Source organism: Lepidochelys kempii, chromosome 3 (genome assembly GCF_965140285.1).
Source record: "Lepidochelys kempii isolate rLepKem1 chromosome 3, rLepKem1.hap1, whole genome shotgun sequence".
NCBI lineage: Eukaryota > Metazoa > Chordata > Testudines > Cheloniidae > Lepidochelys > Lepidochelys kempii.
The window spans coordinates 184,679,681-184,697,912 of record NC_136382.1 but is presented as its reverse complement, the minus strand read 5'-3'; the positions used below and the strand labels follow the sequence as shown (position 1 = coordinate 184,697,912).

The 18,232-nt window shown below is 44.0% G+C and overlaps 1 protein-coding gene across 6 annotated transcripts in view; it reads left to right on the top strand.

The window, feature by feature from the left end:
• PPP1R21 (protein phosphatase 1 regulatory subunit 21) overlaps positions 1 to 18,232 on the top strand; it is a 61,743-nt gene that overhangs the window by 1,510 nt on the left and 42,001 nt on the right. For all 6 annotated transcript variants that reach the window (XR_012158281.1, XR_012158280.2, XR_012158278.2 and 3 more), the window contains exons 2-4: positions 12,566 to 12,634; positions 13,101 to 13,247; positions 17,163 to 17,264. Coding sequence is in view for 1 of the 6 variants with exons in the window: in XM_073339237.2 (XP_073195338.1) it covers positions 12,566 to 12,634; positions 13,101 to 13,247; positions 17,163 to 17,264 (318 nt within the window). In the remaining 5 variants the exon portion in view is untranslated. The remainder of the gene's footprint in view (positions 1 to 12,565; positions 12,635 to 13,100; positions 13,248 to 17,162; positions 17,265 to 18,232) is intronic.

Genomic DNA, 18,232 nt, shown 5'->3' with positions numbered 1-18,232 from the left:
GTATATTTTAGTCTTTGGGGACTGGGTAGAAAGGAGTATTTTGAATTTCCTATTTCCCTTACTTAGGGCCATCTATGCTCACCTGAAATTTTTCCTGGCAGAAGCAGTTCCTATCTATTTATTACAGGATCAAAATATGGCTGCCATCACACAGAGGCATTATTGTTGGTGGAGGTGAGAAGAGGGCCAAGAAGTCTTTTCCCTCCCACACACACTCCCATACATGCAGAAGCCATACTGTTGCTGCTGCCTAAATACCCTGATGGCAAACAGGTAGGAGCAGAAGGCACTGCCAGCTATACTGAGCACCCCAGAGGAGCCATGCACTGTGTGGAGTGTATTCTGCTACACCTATTCTGTAGTGGTGAGGGAAACCCTCATTCCTCAGTGCTCCTGGTGGCACCAGCGCTCAAGAAATCATAGAATATCAGGGTTGGAAGGGACCTCAGGAGGTCATCTAGTCCAACCCCCTGCTCAAAGCAGGACCAATCCCCAATTAAATCATCCCAGCCAGGGCTTTGTCAAGCCTGACCTTAAAAACTTCTAAGGAAGGAGATTCTACCACCTCCCTAGGTAACGCATTCCAGTGTTTCACCACCCTCCTAGTGAAAAAGTTTTTCTTAATATCCAACCTAAACCTCCCCCACTGCAATCATAAGTGACGCTTTAGCTGTATGACCAGATTCTTAGGAAACATCCTCACAGTACTTAATAGATAACACTTGATACCAAACACATTTCTGAAGGAGAGAGGACCAGGTCCACATTTCTATCTTTACAGGACTGTTTAAAAAGCATTTTACAAGCTGAATTTTAAGGCTATTGCATGAAAAACCCTTAATGAGCATTTAAAAATAAATCTTTATTAGTCCCTTTCCACTACATAGTAGGTCATAGTCTGTTGGTAAAGAAACATTGAATGCACACACAACATTGAGAGTAGTGCAAACCATTATAAATAGTATTTAAAATACTTATAAATTCCTTTTGAAAGCAAGCTCATAGGCAGAAAATCTACCATTGTGCTTTATACAGACTTCTGCTTTTGTCACTGTTACATTTATTAAGCAACAAGATACCACCACAAAAATTACACTCAGGACCATGGTGCTCACATCACCTCATTGCTCTCTGATTTAATTTTTGAGACATTTTCTTGAACCTTTTCCCTCACTGTTAAAACCTAACTTGTCTTGTCTTGATTGTGTTGTCACTTCTCAACAGCTCAGTCACCCTTATTACTGCAAGGTTATTACAAAAACAAACCAGATTTTTTAACAGCAGGGTGGATTTGATTAAATCACTAGTCAGGAAGACTTCATTTAATCATGGATTTCTACATAAAAGTGTTTGGGCCTCAGAGTACAATGCCAAACCGAAGCTCCCCAAAATACAGTGCAGTGGACAGTGATGAGTTGCACAGCGGTATATATATTCATGGTGCATCACACCCTGAATTGATACAAGTGCTTTTGGTGAGTACACTCACTGCCAAGACAAGGAGTCCAATAGGCATGTGCACAAGTGACATAGTAACCGTAGTGAGTCTATGTTGACATAATTTGAGTTAACATACCCTTGTAGTGTAGATATGGCTTTAGGTATATGAAATGTTTGGGAGAGGTAACAGGAATTTCCTAAGGTGCCACAAGTCCTCCTTTTCTTTTTGCCGATACGGACTAACATGGCTGCTACTTTGAAACCTAAGTATGAGAGTAGACCAAGATTCGTTCAGGTGTTTAGGCTCCAGCTTTTTGGAACTGGCCTTATTGCACTCTAAAAGCTCAGGAACCAAGAGGCACATAAGAACAAAATATTATGTATTCATTAAAATTTCTTGACTTCAGGGTGTATAACTCATGTTTTTAGAATTTTTGTGGTTGTCAAGCTATCTGGGGTTGTAGATGTGTTCATTATGTTTTGAAGGCCAAAATTATAAATGGGTTCAACAAAGAATTAGATCAGTTCCTCAGGATAGGTGTGTCTGCTATTAGCCAAGATAATCAGGGATGCATCCCCATGCTCTGGGTCTCCCTAAACCTCTGACTGCCAGATGCTGGGAGTGGACAATGGGATGGTTCGCTCAGTGATTGCCTGTTCTGTTCATTCCCTCTGAAGCACCTGGCACTGGCTGCTGTCAGAAGACAGGATACTGAACTAGACAGACTATTGGTCTGATCCATTATGGCAGTTCTAATGTATAGCAAAAATTACAGTAGATTTTTGCCTTTGAGAAAGATGTTACATGAGATAGTATACTGCCTTTATTGAATATTTGAGAATCAAGTTCAACACACAAGCAATGGCATGCGGGAAAAACATTAAGGGAGGTTTTTTTGAGAGGCAAAATAACAGTTACAAAAGGCAATCACCATTCGTAGATTAAATGAAAACAAAGTTTTGAGACCAGGCCAGAAATTCAGTCAGACTGGAAGTCAGATGATCCAATAGAATAAACTTCTCTAAAAATAAGAAGAAAAAGTTACTTATAAATTCGAAATTAGAAAGCACAGTAAAAAACCTAATGCAATAATAAAAAACATAGTGCGATAATAGAAACACAGATGTCATTGCTAAAACTACTAGCAAGTACTTATTGAAAATATGTATAAGTATTTGTTATTAAAATATAAATTAAATAGCCCAATGACATGCATTTGCACAATAACAAAGTTAAATGGTGAAGTGCTAAGAGGAATTCAGGGAATCCCAGCAGCAGATAAGTCAAATTTGTGAACTGCTATGAGACTTTATGCAATCAGGTACACTGATAAGGGATTCTTTATTTCTGAGGGGTTATATGTAAAATGTTTCACTGAATTAAGTCTCTTGCAGCACCTCAGTAGGTTACATCAGACAGAGAGCAGCTGCAGTGACTAGGCATTGCCTGTGCCTTTAAGGAAAGGGATGTCATTGGGATGCCTGTGCCTTTAAGAACGCAGCCCTGGGAAGCCCATGCTAAGAGGTACTGTTTGTGGGAGGGGAAATAAAAAAGCCCCTCTGTCCCCCCACCCTATTTTGTGTAAACACTGGTGTCTAAGTTCATCAGGGTAACTGTTACCACCTCTGCTGGGGTTTTTGCCCTCTGGCAGTGCCTCACTCCTGGGCTTTACCCTGGCTCCTCTCCCCCCATCCCTGATTTTGCCCGTCAGCCCCTATCTTAACCCTGTCTCCAGCTGTTTGACCCCCCCCATACCAGTCAATTTCCGCCCCCTGCTCAGACCCTGGCCATCCCTCTCCTCCGATTTGCCCCCTTTGCCCCTTTTAACTCCTTTAAAAAGTAGTCTGCAGAATCCTATGCCAAGTAAGAGCAGGGTGAAGGCCAGTGGCTTCAGCAGATGTTACTGAGCATACTCAGTGCACCCTAAGTAGCAAATTCCTACAGATAGCAATGGTGTAGTGCGAGAAATGGCTGTTGTAACCTCCTGATCTGAAAATAATATGCAGCTCTCACATAGCAGATTGTCACATTTTCTAGTACTGATACTGTGGCTCATGCTCCAGCACTGGCCCACTCATAATCTTCCTGGCCCTTCCTGATGCCTTGGAGCATGAGGGAGAGTAACACTGCAGTCAGGGACTGAAAAATTCATTGCTGTGATATGGACATTTCTCTTTAGCGTCTATGAGTTTGCATTCCTTGAAGGAGAGGAAGAGCTAGAGAGGGCTGGGAAGACACAGTCCCTTTTTTCTCTCAGTTTCCTACAATTTCTCAAAGGGCTGTCCTGCTTCCTGGAGAGAGAAGCTAGGGAGCCTTGCCTGCAGGAGAAGGGAATGGTAGAGCAAAGCCCAGGCTGCTGGTTATCAATGGCAATGAAACTGGTTGTAGCACTCCTTCCTTCTCCATTCCCCACCCATTCACCTGTCATAGGTATTTATTTGATGGGGTGTGCTTGTCTTCAATCCCCACCGCCATACTTACCCTTAGTTGGATGGACTGAGCTTCCTTTCTGCTCAGGCTGGCAGTGGTGGGTATTCACTATGAGTGTTTGTCCTGCTCCACCTTTTTGCAGCACTTTGGAGAGAACTTTACTTGATTCCACCCCTACTCCAAGGAGGATATAGGGTGCCCTTAGTGTTTTCTTCTGCCTTACAGCTGCCCAAGTAGTTACTCACTGTTACCTCTTTTCACCTTCTCGCCTCCACTGCTGCTAACGTGAGGGAACTCTAGGGAGCTCTTTTAGACATCCTAAGGAGGAATGGTACTCATTTTCTAAGGTGCATGCAGGTACTCCAGTTAGAGAGAAATCCCATATTGGGTTAACAGCACTGAGCCTCCATTCTGTGTAAGAAAGGACAATTGGGGGAAAGTGGATGCTGCAGTTCACGTGCAGGTTCTGGTAACATCTATATAGGAAGCAGCAGTGCTCAGATATTGTGCTTCTTAGCAATAGAAGTGTTTGGCAGCATATTCTTGCCAGGTTTGACAGTTCGTCTCTAGATTCCATTGCTGCTGTCCTCCTGAAATCACACTGCTTTAGTGGCTGCTGTGAGCAACCATGAGCTGCAAAGAGTCTAAACCAGTCACAGACAATGTTCCTTCTAATTTTTTACATCCATGTGGGGAATGAATTTTGTTATGTGCATCAATATTGAGGTGATGAGGGGGCTGGGGCAGAGGGTTGGGTGCAGAAGGTGAGGGCTCTGGCTAGGGGTGGGGCTAGGGATGAGGGATTCGGGGTGTAGGGGGGGCTCAGGGTTGGGGTGAGGGGGGTGTGGGCTCTGGGGTGGGGACAGGGATGAGGGGTTTGGGGTGTAGGGTGCTCCGGGGCTTTGGCGGGGAGAGAGGACCCCCCCCCTGCCCTCTCTCACCGCAGCAGCTCGGGGCCAGGGAAGGGGCGCCTCTCCCTGGCAGCTCTGGAGGGCCTTGGCTGGGCTGGGGGACGTGCATGGCCCTAAATAGCCTGCTGCGTGGCCGCACAGCTTATAGGGAACTTAAGTCACAGATCTGTGACCTATTTCCTTATGATGCTCTGTTCCAGAAGTGCTGCAAGATGAAATTAGCTTCAGAATTGTACCCCTTGCAGAAGCATTTTAGTCTTACCATCTTCTACTGCTGTCCTACTGTATCTTAGAAATTGCTCAGGGAGATATCGTAGGGAATTTAGTGCTTTGAACCTCAATTTTTTAGGTTCTAGTTTGTTTTGTGAAAGAAGCTGATAAGTTGAATGTTTAAAAAAAGGAGGGGAACAAAACATTCCAGCTACACTGGAGTGGTTATGACTAGAGTAGGGTGAAAGTTTTTTGTTCTTTAGATTTATAGTTTATTTGCGAAAACATGCAGTATTGGGTCAACAGAAACTGTTTGGCCTTTTTTTCTTTGAGACTTAAATGCCATTCACAAAATGACAGGAGGAGAAGGAGGTGCCCTCCTTTCTAACCTTACCAGGCCCAGTGACGATTCATTGTCATTCATAGTGGCAATTCATAGTCATTTTAGTGTAGTAGTTAGGGCACTCACTTAGGATGTGGAAGACCCAAGTTCAAGTCTCTGGTCCAAAGACTATTTGGACGTTGTCTACATACAGAATTTTGTCGACGTAAGTTACGCTGATGATCAAAAAACGGAAAAAATTAAATGGCTTGTGCACGTTCACACAACTTTCCTTCTGTTGGCGGAGCACGTCCACAGTTGGTGTTCTAGCATCAACAGTGAAAGCAGTGCACTGTGGGTAGCTATCCCACTGTGCTACTCGCCACCTTCTGCACCTAGAAGTTGTGGAAAGACAGAAGGGATCGCAGTGCATCATGGGTGTGGGTTCAATGTCCCATGGTGCGGTTTCATGTGTTCCATGGGCTTCCGACTGTGTTGCATTGTATTTTTCAACAGCCCCGGTTTACTATGTGCCTGCCAGCTCTGTCTGACAGGATGGATCCTGCACTGCTCTTGACTGTTGTTGTCACTGTTATGAATGCATCCCAGCTGGTTATGAAGTATATCATGAGCACCCACTCTCAACAGGAATCAGAGGTGCATGACCTGCTGTGTGCCATGGGAAGAAACAACACCAGATTACTTTTGGCATTCATGGAGCAACTGCACACAGTGTACTGTCTCTTCTGGGCTCCATAAGCAAGCACTGAGTAGTGGGATCCCATTGTTAAGCAGGTCTGGGATGATGAGCAATGGCTGCAGAACTTTTGGATGCGGAAAGCCATTTTCCTGGAACTGTGCTCACTCCAGCACCGCAGCCAGGGACACCAAAATGAGAGATGGCCTCTCGGTAGAGAAGCGCATGGCAATCAGTGCGTGGAAGCTGGCAACTTCAGACTGCTACTGGTGAGTTGCAGTCCCTAACTGCGACAGGGCAATAGATGGCACACAATTCTCAATTTTGGCCCTGGACCATCTTGTGACAGAGTACATCAATAAAAAGGGTTGCTTCTCTATGGTATTGCAGGCACTTATGGATCACAGTGGGTGTTTCACTGACATCAATACAGGGTGGTCCAGGAAGATGCATGATGCACACATTTTCAGGAACACTGGCCTGTACAGAATGCTGCAAGCAGTAACTTTCTTTCCAGACCAGAAGATTCCAATGGGGAGGGGAGTGTTGAAATGCCCATAGTGATCCTGGGAGACCCAGTGTACCCCTTACTCCCATGGCTCATGAAGCCTTATACGGGAAACCTGGACAGAAGCAAGGAGCGCTTCAACAATAGACTGAGCAGGCGTGGGATGACCATAGAATGTGCCTTTGTCAGATTAAAAGCATGCTGGTTCTGCCTTTATGCCAGGTTAGACCTAAATGAGGAAAATATTCCCATGGTCATAGTTGCCTGCTGTGCTCTCCACAATATTTGTGAGGCTAATATTTGTGAGGTGATAAGTTTCCCCAGGAGTGGAGCGTGGAGACTGATTTTGAGCAGCCAGATACCAGGCCTTTAGAGGGGCACAACAGGAGGCTATTTGAATCAAGGAGGCTTTGAGGCACCATTTTGACAATAAGCACCGGCAGTGTCTCGTTCTGTACAGCACTCTGCCATGCTTTGTTAACTTGCTGCATTGCATGAGAATTTTGATGATTTCTGACCGTGATTTGTAGTCAGCAAATGATCATATTCCCACCATTAATTCCACCAGCAACCACTGTGTGTAGGAGACAAAGATTGGGGTTATCTTTCAGAGTGTTTTTATTAAATACCAATTAACAACACACACACAAAAGGCTTGATGGGAAGGGAGATAACAATGAAGGTCCGTGTGGGCTCCAATAGCTGTGTGCATCATTTTCGAAACTGTCCGAAGGGGTGGAGTGAACAGTGTACCGAGATGGGCTGAGAAGTTTCAAGGAATGTGTGGGAGGAGTTTGGGGAGGGCATGGAAAGCAGTTCTGTATCAGCTGCACAGGGGGCCGAACACAAATGTATTCTGCCTGCTGCGTGATTAGAGACTTCAACATCTCCGTTCGCTCCTCTGTCACTTTTATCATCCGCTCCTTGCCCATTAAAATTCGATCCTGGCTTTCCATTCAGTTCTGTCTATTTTCTTTTAAAGTCTCTCTCCCTGCTCTAAGAAAAGGAGGACTTGTGGCACCTTAGAGACTAACAAATTTATCTGAGCATAAGCTTTCGTGAGCTACAGCTCATGCTCAGATTTGTTACTCTCTAAGGTGCCACAAGTCCTCCTTTTCTTTTTGTGGATACAGACTAACATGGCTGCAACTCTGAAATCTCCCTGCCTGCGTTCTTGTTTTTTGGTCTCTGAGGATTGGATCACCTCTCGAAACATGTCTTCCTTTCTCCTCCTTGTTTGCTTCCTTATATGATGGAGGTGCTCTGCCAGTGTGTAGGGCGTTCCCCTCAAGGCCACCTCTGCAGAAGCACAAGGAACAGTAAACAGAAGCATGATTGTTATGCATGCACAGCATCGAATCATTATAGTACGATGCCCCTCTTCTAAAATATGACTCAGTTTCTCACTGTCCCTTGGCAATCACACAACTCGGTGAACATCCTAAACATGGTGAGTTTGGCTTGGGGGAGGGGAAGGGTGCTCAAGAAGAGGCAAAGGGTCTAAGTGGTTTTTTAAGGGCATCAGTACAGGCGACTAGGGACAATACTGTAAATTCTGCCACCATTTTCTACAGGCGGGGGTCACTGAATCATAGAATATCAGGGTTGGAAGGGACCCCAGAAGGTCATCTAGTCCAACCCCCTGCTCGAAGCAGGACCAATTCCCAGTTAAATCATCCCAGCCAGGGCTTTGTCAAGCCTGACCTTAAAAACCTCTAAGGAAGGAGATTCTACCACCTCCCTAGGTAACGCATTCCAGTGTTTCACCACCCTCTTAGTGAAAAAGTTTTTCCTAATATCCAATCTAAACCTCCCCCACTGCAACTTGAGACCATTACTCCTCGTTCTGTCATCTGCTACCATTGAGAACAGTCTAGAGCCATCCTCTTTGGAACCCCCTTTCAGGTAGTTGAAAGCAGCTATCAAATCCCCCCTCATTCTTCTCTTCTGCAGGCTAAACAATCCCAGCTCCCTCAGCCTCTCCTCATAACTCATGTGTTCTAGACCCCTAATCATTTTTGTTGCCCTTCGCTGGACCCTCTCCAATTTATCCACATCCTTCTTGTAGTGTGGGGCCCAAAACTGGACACAGTACTCCAGATGAGGCCTCACCAATGTCGAATAGAGGGGAACAATCACGTCCCTCGATCTGCTCGCTATGCCCCTGCTTATACATCCCAAAATGCCATTGGCCTTCTTGGCAACAAGGGCACACTGCTGACTCATATCCAGCTTCTCGTCCACTGTCACCCCTAGGTCCTTTTCCGCAGAACTTCTGCCTAGCCATTCGGTCCCTAGTCTGTAGCGGTGCATTGGGTTCTTCCATCCTAAGTGCAGGACCCTGCACTTATCCTTATTGAACCTCATCAGATTTCTTTTGGCCCAATCCTCCAATTTGTCTAGGTCCTTCTGTATCCTATCCCTCCCCTCCAGCATATCTACCACTCCTCCCAGTTTAGTATCATCCGCAAATTTGCTGAGAGTGCAATCCACACCATCCTCCAGATCATTTATGAAGATATTGAACAAAACCAGCCCCAGGACCGACCCTTGGGGCACTCCACTTGATACCGGCTGCCAACTAGACGTGGAGCCATTGATCACTAAGCCGATATCTCACTTCTGAGGGATGCAAGAGTGCATCTTCTGCATATGTGTGACTTCAGACCGGTTACCTATGCTGCTTGCCTGTGTGCTGCTTTGGTTCCTGCACAAGTGATTGCAGATTGGCGCAGGAAAGTTTCCTACAATGAGGGAAGGAACAAAGCAGCTCTCGCCAACAAAGCTTCAGCATAGGATTGACGACTACCTCCAGAAAAGTTTCCTAGAGATCTGTCCAGAGGATTCTCATGAAATCTTGGTGTGCACTAACACTGCTCCACAGGGCCCCTACTGTGTAGCTGCACAGGGGAGTGTGATGTATACCCAAACAGAGCTAGTTTTGTACATGTCTATCCCATCTGCTAGAATATACAAAGCAAAGGACAGCTCTACCCCATATAACCGAGCAGCATGAACTGAAAAAGAACACTTACTAGAGCTCTCCTTTTCTTCATCATGCGCACCAGAGATGGACTGCTGGGATTGGCTACAACCCTCCAGAGTGGAAAAGATGTCCTGACTTGCCATGCCACCAGGTCACCCTGCTGTGTGCTCCACGTCGTCCTCCAACTTACCTCCTCATCCACGGCTTTGTCCTCTGTGTTGAGGCCACTGTCTCCAGCCCTACCGAAGTATCTACAGGGCTCTTGATGGTGAAGGTGGGGCCGCCACCGAGGGTGGCATCCAGCTACTTATAGAAGTGGCAGGTCTTTGGCCCATTACCAGAGTGATGGTTTGACTCCCTTGCCTTCTGGTACGCCTGCCTCAGCAACTTTATCTTTGCACGGCACTGGTGTGTGTCGTGTTCGTAGCCCTTACCTAACATGCCATGAGAAATCTGACTATAGATATTGAAGTGTTCCTACGGCTGGAGCGGAGCTGAAACTGCACAGCCTCCTCTTTCCACAGTGTCAGCAGATCCAACAACTCGGGTGTGTTCCAAGCAGGAGAGGGTTTGCTGCATGGACCTGCTGTGATCAGCTGGGAAGCTGTGATGTGAGCTGTCCACACCAAGCGAACAGGAAGTGGAATTTCAAAAATTCCTAGGCCTTTTAGGGGGGGAGGGTTGGATGTCTATGTACCTGGGTGTAGGGTAGTGGAATTCAAACCACTGACCAGAGCAGTCAGGATGAGCATTGTGAGACACCTACTAGAGGCCATTTACAGTGACCTAACCAAGCGCAGTGTCTACACTGTTACTTTGTCAATACAACTTTGCTGCAAAAAGCTTTATGCCTCTTGTCAAGATGGTTTTATTTTGTGAGCAAAGCAGGAGAGGTTTTTGTAGGTGGAAGAAGCTTTGTAGTTTGTACGCCTCTGTTTTGTCGATGAAAGCTGACTTTTGTCGATAAAACTCTGCAGTCTAGACAAGGCCTTATTTATAAAAAGTGGAACACCTTCAAGAGGAGTGATTGAGGGCTTGTTTTCACTATGGCACTAAGTCAATGTAAGTTACGCTGCTTCAGTTACATAACTGAAGTCGCCGTAACCTACATCGACTTACAGCAGTGTCTACACTGCTCTCCCATTGGCATTGCTTCTGCCTCACGTTGAGGTGGATTACAGAAGTCGATGGGAGATCACTGTCCTATTGACTTAGCACAGGGGTAGGCAAACTTTTTGGCCTGAAGGCCACATCGGGTTTCTGAAATTGTATGGAGGGCCAGTTAGTGGAGGCTGTGCCTACCCAAACAGCTGGGCGTGGCCTGACCCCTGCCCCATATCTGACCCCCCACACACACTTCTCACCCCCTGACGGCCCCCCTCCCAGGATTCCTGCCCCATCCACCCCCGCTTGCTCCCTGACCGGCCCCGGCCCTCTGCCCCTGACTGCCCCCCAGGACTCCTGCCCCCATTCAACCCCCCTGCCCCATTACCTTGCTGCCTGGAGCACCAGTGGCTGACGGCGCTACAGCCGCGCCGCCTACAGCACCAGGACAGGCAGCTGTGCCGCCCAGTTGGAGCCAGCCACGCCACTGTGCAGCACAGAGCACCAGGTCAGGCCGTGGCTCTGCAGCTGCGCTGCCCGGCAAGAGCTTGCAGCCCTGCTGCCTAGAGCATTGCGCCGGCGGCTCAGTGAGCTGAGGCTGTGAGGGAGGGGGAACAGCAGGGGAGGCTAGCCTCTTAGGCCCAGGAGGGTCCCGTGGGCTGTAGTTTGCCCACCTCTGCTATAACTTATATTTGACTAAAGCACAACTTCTGTCAGCTGTCAACTTCTGTCAGCTCGTGGATCATACTTCAGTTAAGGATAGTAGACATGCTCCCTGTGCCAGTAGCTGTGAGGAGGGAGGCATACGAACCTGTTATATTGGCCCTACACCTGCTGGGACTCCCTGTGCTTGGGAAGTTCCCGGTAGGCAACTTGCAGGTGGCTTCCTCTCTCTTTTGGCCCCCTAAGCAATTCAAAGGGAGCAGAATAGGCCCACGGTATTAATTGTTGTCTCTTGATCTTTTGAAATGTTCGGCTGTCAGACAAAAGTTTAGACATCAGTATTGCTTTATGTGAATTCACCCCTTTTGTGCTTCAGCCAGTGACTTTCTCAAGTGCAGTGCAGACCATTTTAATTCATGTCTGCAGCTGTTGGACTCAGCCATGTCAAATTAATAAAAACTACTGGTGAACAAACCTGAATCAGAGCCGTTATCAAGGAATGGAAAGATGGAACAATCAATGCCTTCATTATTAATGCTTGAGAGGTGATACTCTAAAAAGTGAGTAGAAAAATGTCATTGTGGAGCTCCATCTTTGTCTCAATGATTTCCAGCTCAAACTAGCCAAGGTCCTAGTAAAAAGATGGGAGTTTTTTGGCAGTCTGCAAACTCATCCTGAGATGTTAAGTCAAGCTGTGTTCTCTCTGGCTTATGCTTCATTACCAGTGTCACAGGTTTTGTAATCAGAATGTAGTTAACAATTCTGTGGAAACATGAGGTGGCATAGAATCCTGCTGACTCTGTTAGCTGTGGTGGTTCTGTGGTGTGAACAAAAATAAAGTTGTTTAAAAAAAAAAAGAAAAAAGGGCAAAACAAACAAACTTATTTCTGCTTTTTCAGGACAAAAATATATACAGGGAGTATATTTCTTTAGTAAAAAGGTGCCATTTTTGTATAGTTGCTCTTCAGACCATAACCACGCTTTAAAATTGTCCTGTTACTAAGATGTATATTTCTTGTTTAAGAACAGTTTGGTTGAGAGTGAAGTTCGTAGAAGGTAAAATGACTGACTTGTTTTCCAAAATGTAAAACAATAGAATTGGGTTATGCTGGTTTTATACTTTTTTCAATATTACAACAGTATATCTGTAACAGAACTAATATGGCCTGCTTAGAAATGCACATATTTACTATTTTCCTAAACAAAGATAGGTACTCTTGCAGGTTGTTAATGAACACTTTGTATGTTTGTTGATTCCTGGCTGGATTAATAATTTGCACCTCTTGTTTTCAGCTTCGAGCTCAGAATCAGGTGCTGAAAAAAGGTGTTGTGGATGAGCAAGCAAATTCTGCTTCTCTGAAGGTAAAAGTTAAAAAGTCTTGTCAAACTGTATGATCAGATGCTGAAGTTTTGCAGATCTGCTTTGTGGTTAAGTGGATGTCACTAATTGTGACAAAGGATTGATTTAGTAAGAATTTCCCATCTGCAACTATTCTGCTTCTGATGCTGTGTGGTGGGCATTTACAGTACAGTCACCAGGAAGTGTCCATCTGACTCTGTAAAAGGAAGAAGTACCCACTTGCAGCAAGTTTTGAGTAGACTTAAGGAAGCTAAACTCTTTTGCTAAAAACAATCCATATGTGCCTTTAGGTTGTATACAAAAGAACAAAGCAATTTGTGTTGAATTTTTAGATTTTGTATAATTACTGTTATTCCTTTGTGGGTGGTTTTTGTTTGTTTTGTTTTGTTTTTTTTTAATATTAGTCACACTTTTATAAAGCTTGTGCTGAAATCATAGTGGATTGTTGAAACTTTTATGCTAATTCAGGAACAACTGAAGATGAAGGACCAATCGTTGAGAAAACTGCAACAAGAAATGGACAGTTTGACATTTCGAAATCAACAGCTTGCAAAGAGGGTGGAACTGCTTCAGGATGAACTTGCCTTAAGTGAAGTCAAGGGCAAGAAGAACAAGGTAGGCTTCAAATTAAAACAATTTACTTAAAGAAAAATGTCCTGGCTTTCCATCTCTGATCTTGTTTTTAGCAGCATCTTAGTAAGAAACATAAAACAATGTCCTTCACTTCTTCTTTTCTACCTTTCTATCCCCATGTATATTTTTGCACCATGTACTTTATGGGAACTTTATAGCGGTAACAAATTGGTAGAACGTTGCTGCACAACTTGATAGTATCTAATAATAAAGACATTTAATTTAAAATAAATGAACATACGTTGTAAAACAAGCAGTAGAGAATGCCCTGCATTTAGTGCGTATACAATACAAACGTAATGTTTATCAACTTGTCTCTCTCTCTCTCGTCCCTTCTAACCCTGTGATTCTATGCAAATCTGTAAACTGTGTGGACCGTGGTTTCCCATGATTTGAAGAGTAGGAATTTATACTCCAGTCTATCTGGTCTAGTATCCTGTCTTTGACAGCGGCCAATACCAGATAATTCAGAGGAAAGTGTAAGAATCCTGAAATAGATAAATGTGTAGGAATCTGCCCCCTCTGCAGGTTATATCTCCGACTGATTTTTAGTAGATTTACTTAATCCCTGAAGCATGAGATAAATATCCTTTCCAAAATTTTTATCATTAATTGATAATTCTGTATGAGTATCAAGAATATTCAAGTTGATATCTTGAGTTGATACAGTTTACTTAGAATTCTGTAAGGTGTATGAATATTTAATTTTTTCCCCTCCAGTGTGCATTGTACATTTGTCAGCATTAAATTTCACTTACTTATTCCCTTTCCACATCTTTAATAAGTATATTAAACAACACAGAACTTAGTACAGAACCTTAAGTCACCCCACTCTGAACCTTTTGCATGATAACTGACCTTTTATTCTTATTTGTATCTTTCTGTTTCCTAGCCAGTTTTTGATTGAAGACAGTACTTTGACTCTCACCCCATGACTATTTAGCTTCCTTGGTAGTCTCTTCTGCCAGGATGGATTGACTGAAGTCATCTGTTTTGTATTTGTACTTTAGTTTATTTTCTAAACAAAAGTTAATTCTCATTAGTTGTAAATTATTAAAACATGTTGATTTGCACCTGAATATAGCCTTTTCACTAAATTTGGTGCTGCTTTTTACTAACCAGGATACACTATATTATGCACATTTATTTAAGCAATTATATAGCTTAACTTACATTTATTCAGAGTGTTAACAGTTACACTTGGGTGGGTTCGGGGGGTACTGGGTCCAGGGTGAGAAACAGTTCCTGGCTGTCGGGAAAACTGGTTTCTCCGCTTGCTTGCTGTGAGCTATCTACAACCTCCTCCTCATCATCATCATCTTCTTCGTCCCCAAAACCTGCTTCCGTATTGCCTCCATCTCCATTGAAGGAGTCAAACAACACGGCTGGGGTAGTGGTGGCTGAACCCCCTAAAATGGCATGCAGCTCATCATAGAAGCAGCATGTTTGGGGCTCTGACCCGGAGCGGCCGTTTGCCTCTCTGGTTTTCTGGTAGGCTTGCCTCAGCTCCTTCAGTTTCACGCGGCACTGCTTCGGGTCCCTGTTATGGTCTCTGTCCTTCATGCTCTGGGAGATTTTGACAAAGGTTTTGGCATTTCGAAAACTGGAACGGAGTTCTGATAGCACGGATTCCTCTCTCCAAACAGCGATCAGATCCCGTACCTCCCGTTCGGTCCATGCTGGAGCTCTTTTGCGATTCTGGGACTCCATCATGGTCACCTGTGCTGATGAACTCTGCATGGTCACCTGCAGCTTGCCACGCTGGCCAAACAGGAAATGAGATTCAAAAGTTCGCGGTTCTTTTCCTGTCTACCTGGCCAGTGCATCTGAGTTGAGAGTGCTGTCCAGAGCGGTCACAATGGAGCACTCTGGGATAGCTTCCGGAGGCCAATACCATTGAATTGTGTCCACAGTACCCCAAATTCAAGCCGGCAAGGTCAATTTAAGCTCTAATCCACTTGTCAGGGGTGGAGTAAGGAAATCTATTTTAAGAGCCCTTTAAGTTGAAATAAAGGGCTTCATTGTGTGGACGGGTGCAGGTTTACATCGATTTAACGCTGCTAAATTCGACCTAAAGTCCTAGTGTAGACCAGGGCTCAGATGAAGAAAATATTATCTCTGCACTTGCAGAAGAGGCTATTGCTTTCAAAAGTTGGTTTAGCAGATCAACAAACTTTGTTTCCAGGTGCTTAGCCCACCAGTTTAGTGTTTGTCTTCCTGTAAAGTTTTACAGCAAACATCGCTTAGTATTTTTGTATTTAATTTACATAATCTTAATAGATTTAGGCTTTACCTTATGCTGTCAGTTTTAAAAACCATTGGCTTTTATCCACCCTGTCTTGTATGGAACCTCGTCAAAGGCCTTTTAAAGTCTAAATGAACTACATCAGCTAGTTTTCTTTCAGCTGTTACTTTTTGGACACCTTCAATAAATTCTAAAAGTTTAGTGAAACATGATTTTCTTTGCTAAAATCATATTGCTTAGACCTATCATACCATAATCTTCCAGATGTTCTTTTCTGCTTCTAATTATCATTTCAACCAGTTGGCCAGGTACAGATGTAAGGCTTTACTGGCCTCTAGTTCCTCAGATCACTCCAACAGCTCTTCAAAAACCTCTCTTATCCTCCAGTCTTCTGGAACAGTAGCTGTTTTTTAATAGCAGCTTAGCCATTTCATTGTTAAGTGCCTTCTTATCTTTCGGATATATACAGTCTATGCCTATTGGCTTATCGCTTTTCAAATTATTAGTTTGCTGGAGTAACTCTTCTGAAACCTGAATTTCTGAGAGTAGCTGATCTTCATAATCAGAAAAGAGCAGGTCTGGGGTAGGTGTCTTCTCAGTGGTGAAAACTGAGACAGAGAAATCACTTAGCTTCTCATCAGTGTCCTTTTTGTCCATAATTGCTCCATTTAGCTCTGGTGATTCAACAGACACACCAATTCTTTCACAAGCTCTGTACTTCTGATACACTTAAATAATCTATTTTTATACCTCTTGTTGTTTGCTCCTCAAAATGCATTTTGACCCTTCTAATTTCCCTTTTACTTATTGCCAGGTGTGATTTATGGCTTCCATCAGTTCAGACTTCCAAATTTTGAAGGATTGCAGTTTGGTTCTACTACCTTCTCAGACCTTACCATTTACGTTGCCTTCCAGATTCCCTTTTTGTTCAACAGGAACGTATTATGACACTCCATTATTGATTGGTTAAGTAGCATCCATACCACTTCTTAAGGTTTTTACTTCCCTTACTTTTAAAGCCATTTTGATTAAATACATTTTATTGAAATCTTCCTTTCTAAAGTTCAGTGTCACTGTCACTTCTTGGTAACCTGTCTGCCCCAGGATATAGCACTTAATTGTGTTGTAGTCACTGTTACTCAATAGCTGAGATACTGTCACTATTTGGATTAGCTTCTGTGTCAAGAGTAGCCTCACCTTGTGTGCTCTAGTTGTTCCAAGAAGCAATCATTTAGTGTTAAGAAACTATTACGTGAAACTTTGTCTGAGTATGCCATTTCACCCGATTAGGACTATACGGTTTTACAGATGCTGTGACTGAATTTTTTGAGTAATGACCAACTCGTTTGGTGTCTCCTTACCTGTACAAATAATATATTTAATGCAATTTGTGCATGCAGTTTGTCATTGTCCAAGTTTAGAGATCTGGTACTGTCTTTGAACTTGTGTTTTAATATAAGTGATATATGTAGTTAGTAAGAAATATTTGGAATAACTGAATTTTAGAGATGTTAATTATAGTCTGTGTGCTTCTATTACTGTGGAAATGTGAATAGACCCAATTCTAAGCTGTGTAAAGTATGCTTACATGTTGGGAATGGGTGCCCTGTAAAACTGCATGCAATACATGGAAATTTCTTAATTTTTGTCAGAAAAGTGGAGAATCTTCATCTCAGTTGAGTCAAGAGCAGAAGAGTGTCTTTGATGAAGATCTTCAAAAGAAGATAGAGGAGAACGAACGATTACATATACAAGTGAGTAATTTTTAAGGAATTTCTCTTCTGAGGTTAGAAAGCTGGTTATATGTGAACTGTAACGGAGAAAATGAGTAGTAAAGCATCCAAAAACCACTCTGTGTGGTAGCTCAGATCTCAAAAGTGGCCTGTGAGAATAGTGGATTAAATTGACGTTTTTTAATGATCCTTTGAAGCATCAGACCACACTAACTGGGACTGCTGTGCATGTGTTTAAATTCACTTTCAATTGCAAAATGGCAGAATAACTTAATTCTGCGTCAGATTATTTTACTCCTGGAGTAATTCTCTGCTACTGCACAATGCAGAATTTTACAGAAATGTTTTTTGCACAGATTCTGCCCCCGCCCAGAAGTGGGCTGCAGTGCTGCTGGCCACCACTAGGGGCCACTGGACCTGGCAGAGCCCAGCTCACATATAAGACACTGTGGGGGATGGGTGGGGAAGAGTAGAGGGTTCCTAGCAGCTGCAGTTCCTCACATGCCCTGAGGGAAGAAGACCGAGGTGCGCACTGCAGGAAACCCCCCACAAGCCTGGGACTGAGCATTAGACTATTTCCATCTCTGGATCCCTGGGCTTGGGTGGGGGGGGGGGGGGGTGAGGAGGTGGGAGGAGAGTGGGTGTCTGGGCTCTGGGGGGGTAAGGAGGCTGGTGTGTGGGCTGTGGAGGGCCACAACTGGGATCTGCGGGGGAGGGCTTGTGGGTATCTGTCTCCCTGGCTGGGTTCTTTCGGGGGGGACATAAAAACAGGAATTGGGTTGTCAATAAGGGTTCCTTTAACTTTCTATTCCTGGGGGAATTTTTGTGTGTTTATATTGTCACAGACATACTTGCTGACAGGTATTTTGAAATAAATTACCTAAATAATTGAAACTGTTGTGATTAAGTAGTGTTATTCTGACAAATAAGATTTGCAGAATTTTAAAATATTGTGTGCAGAACTTTTAATTTTTTGATGCAGAATTCCC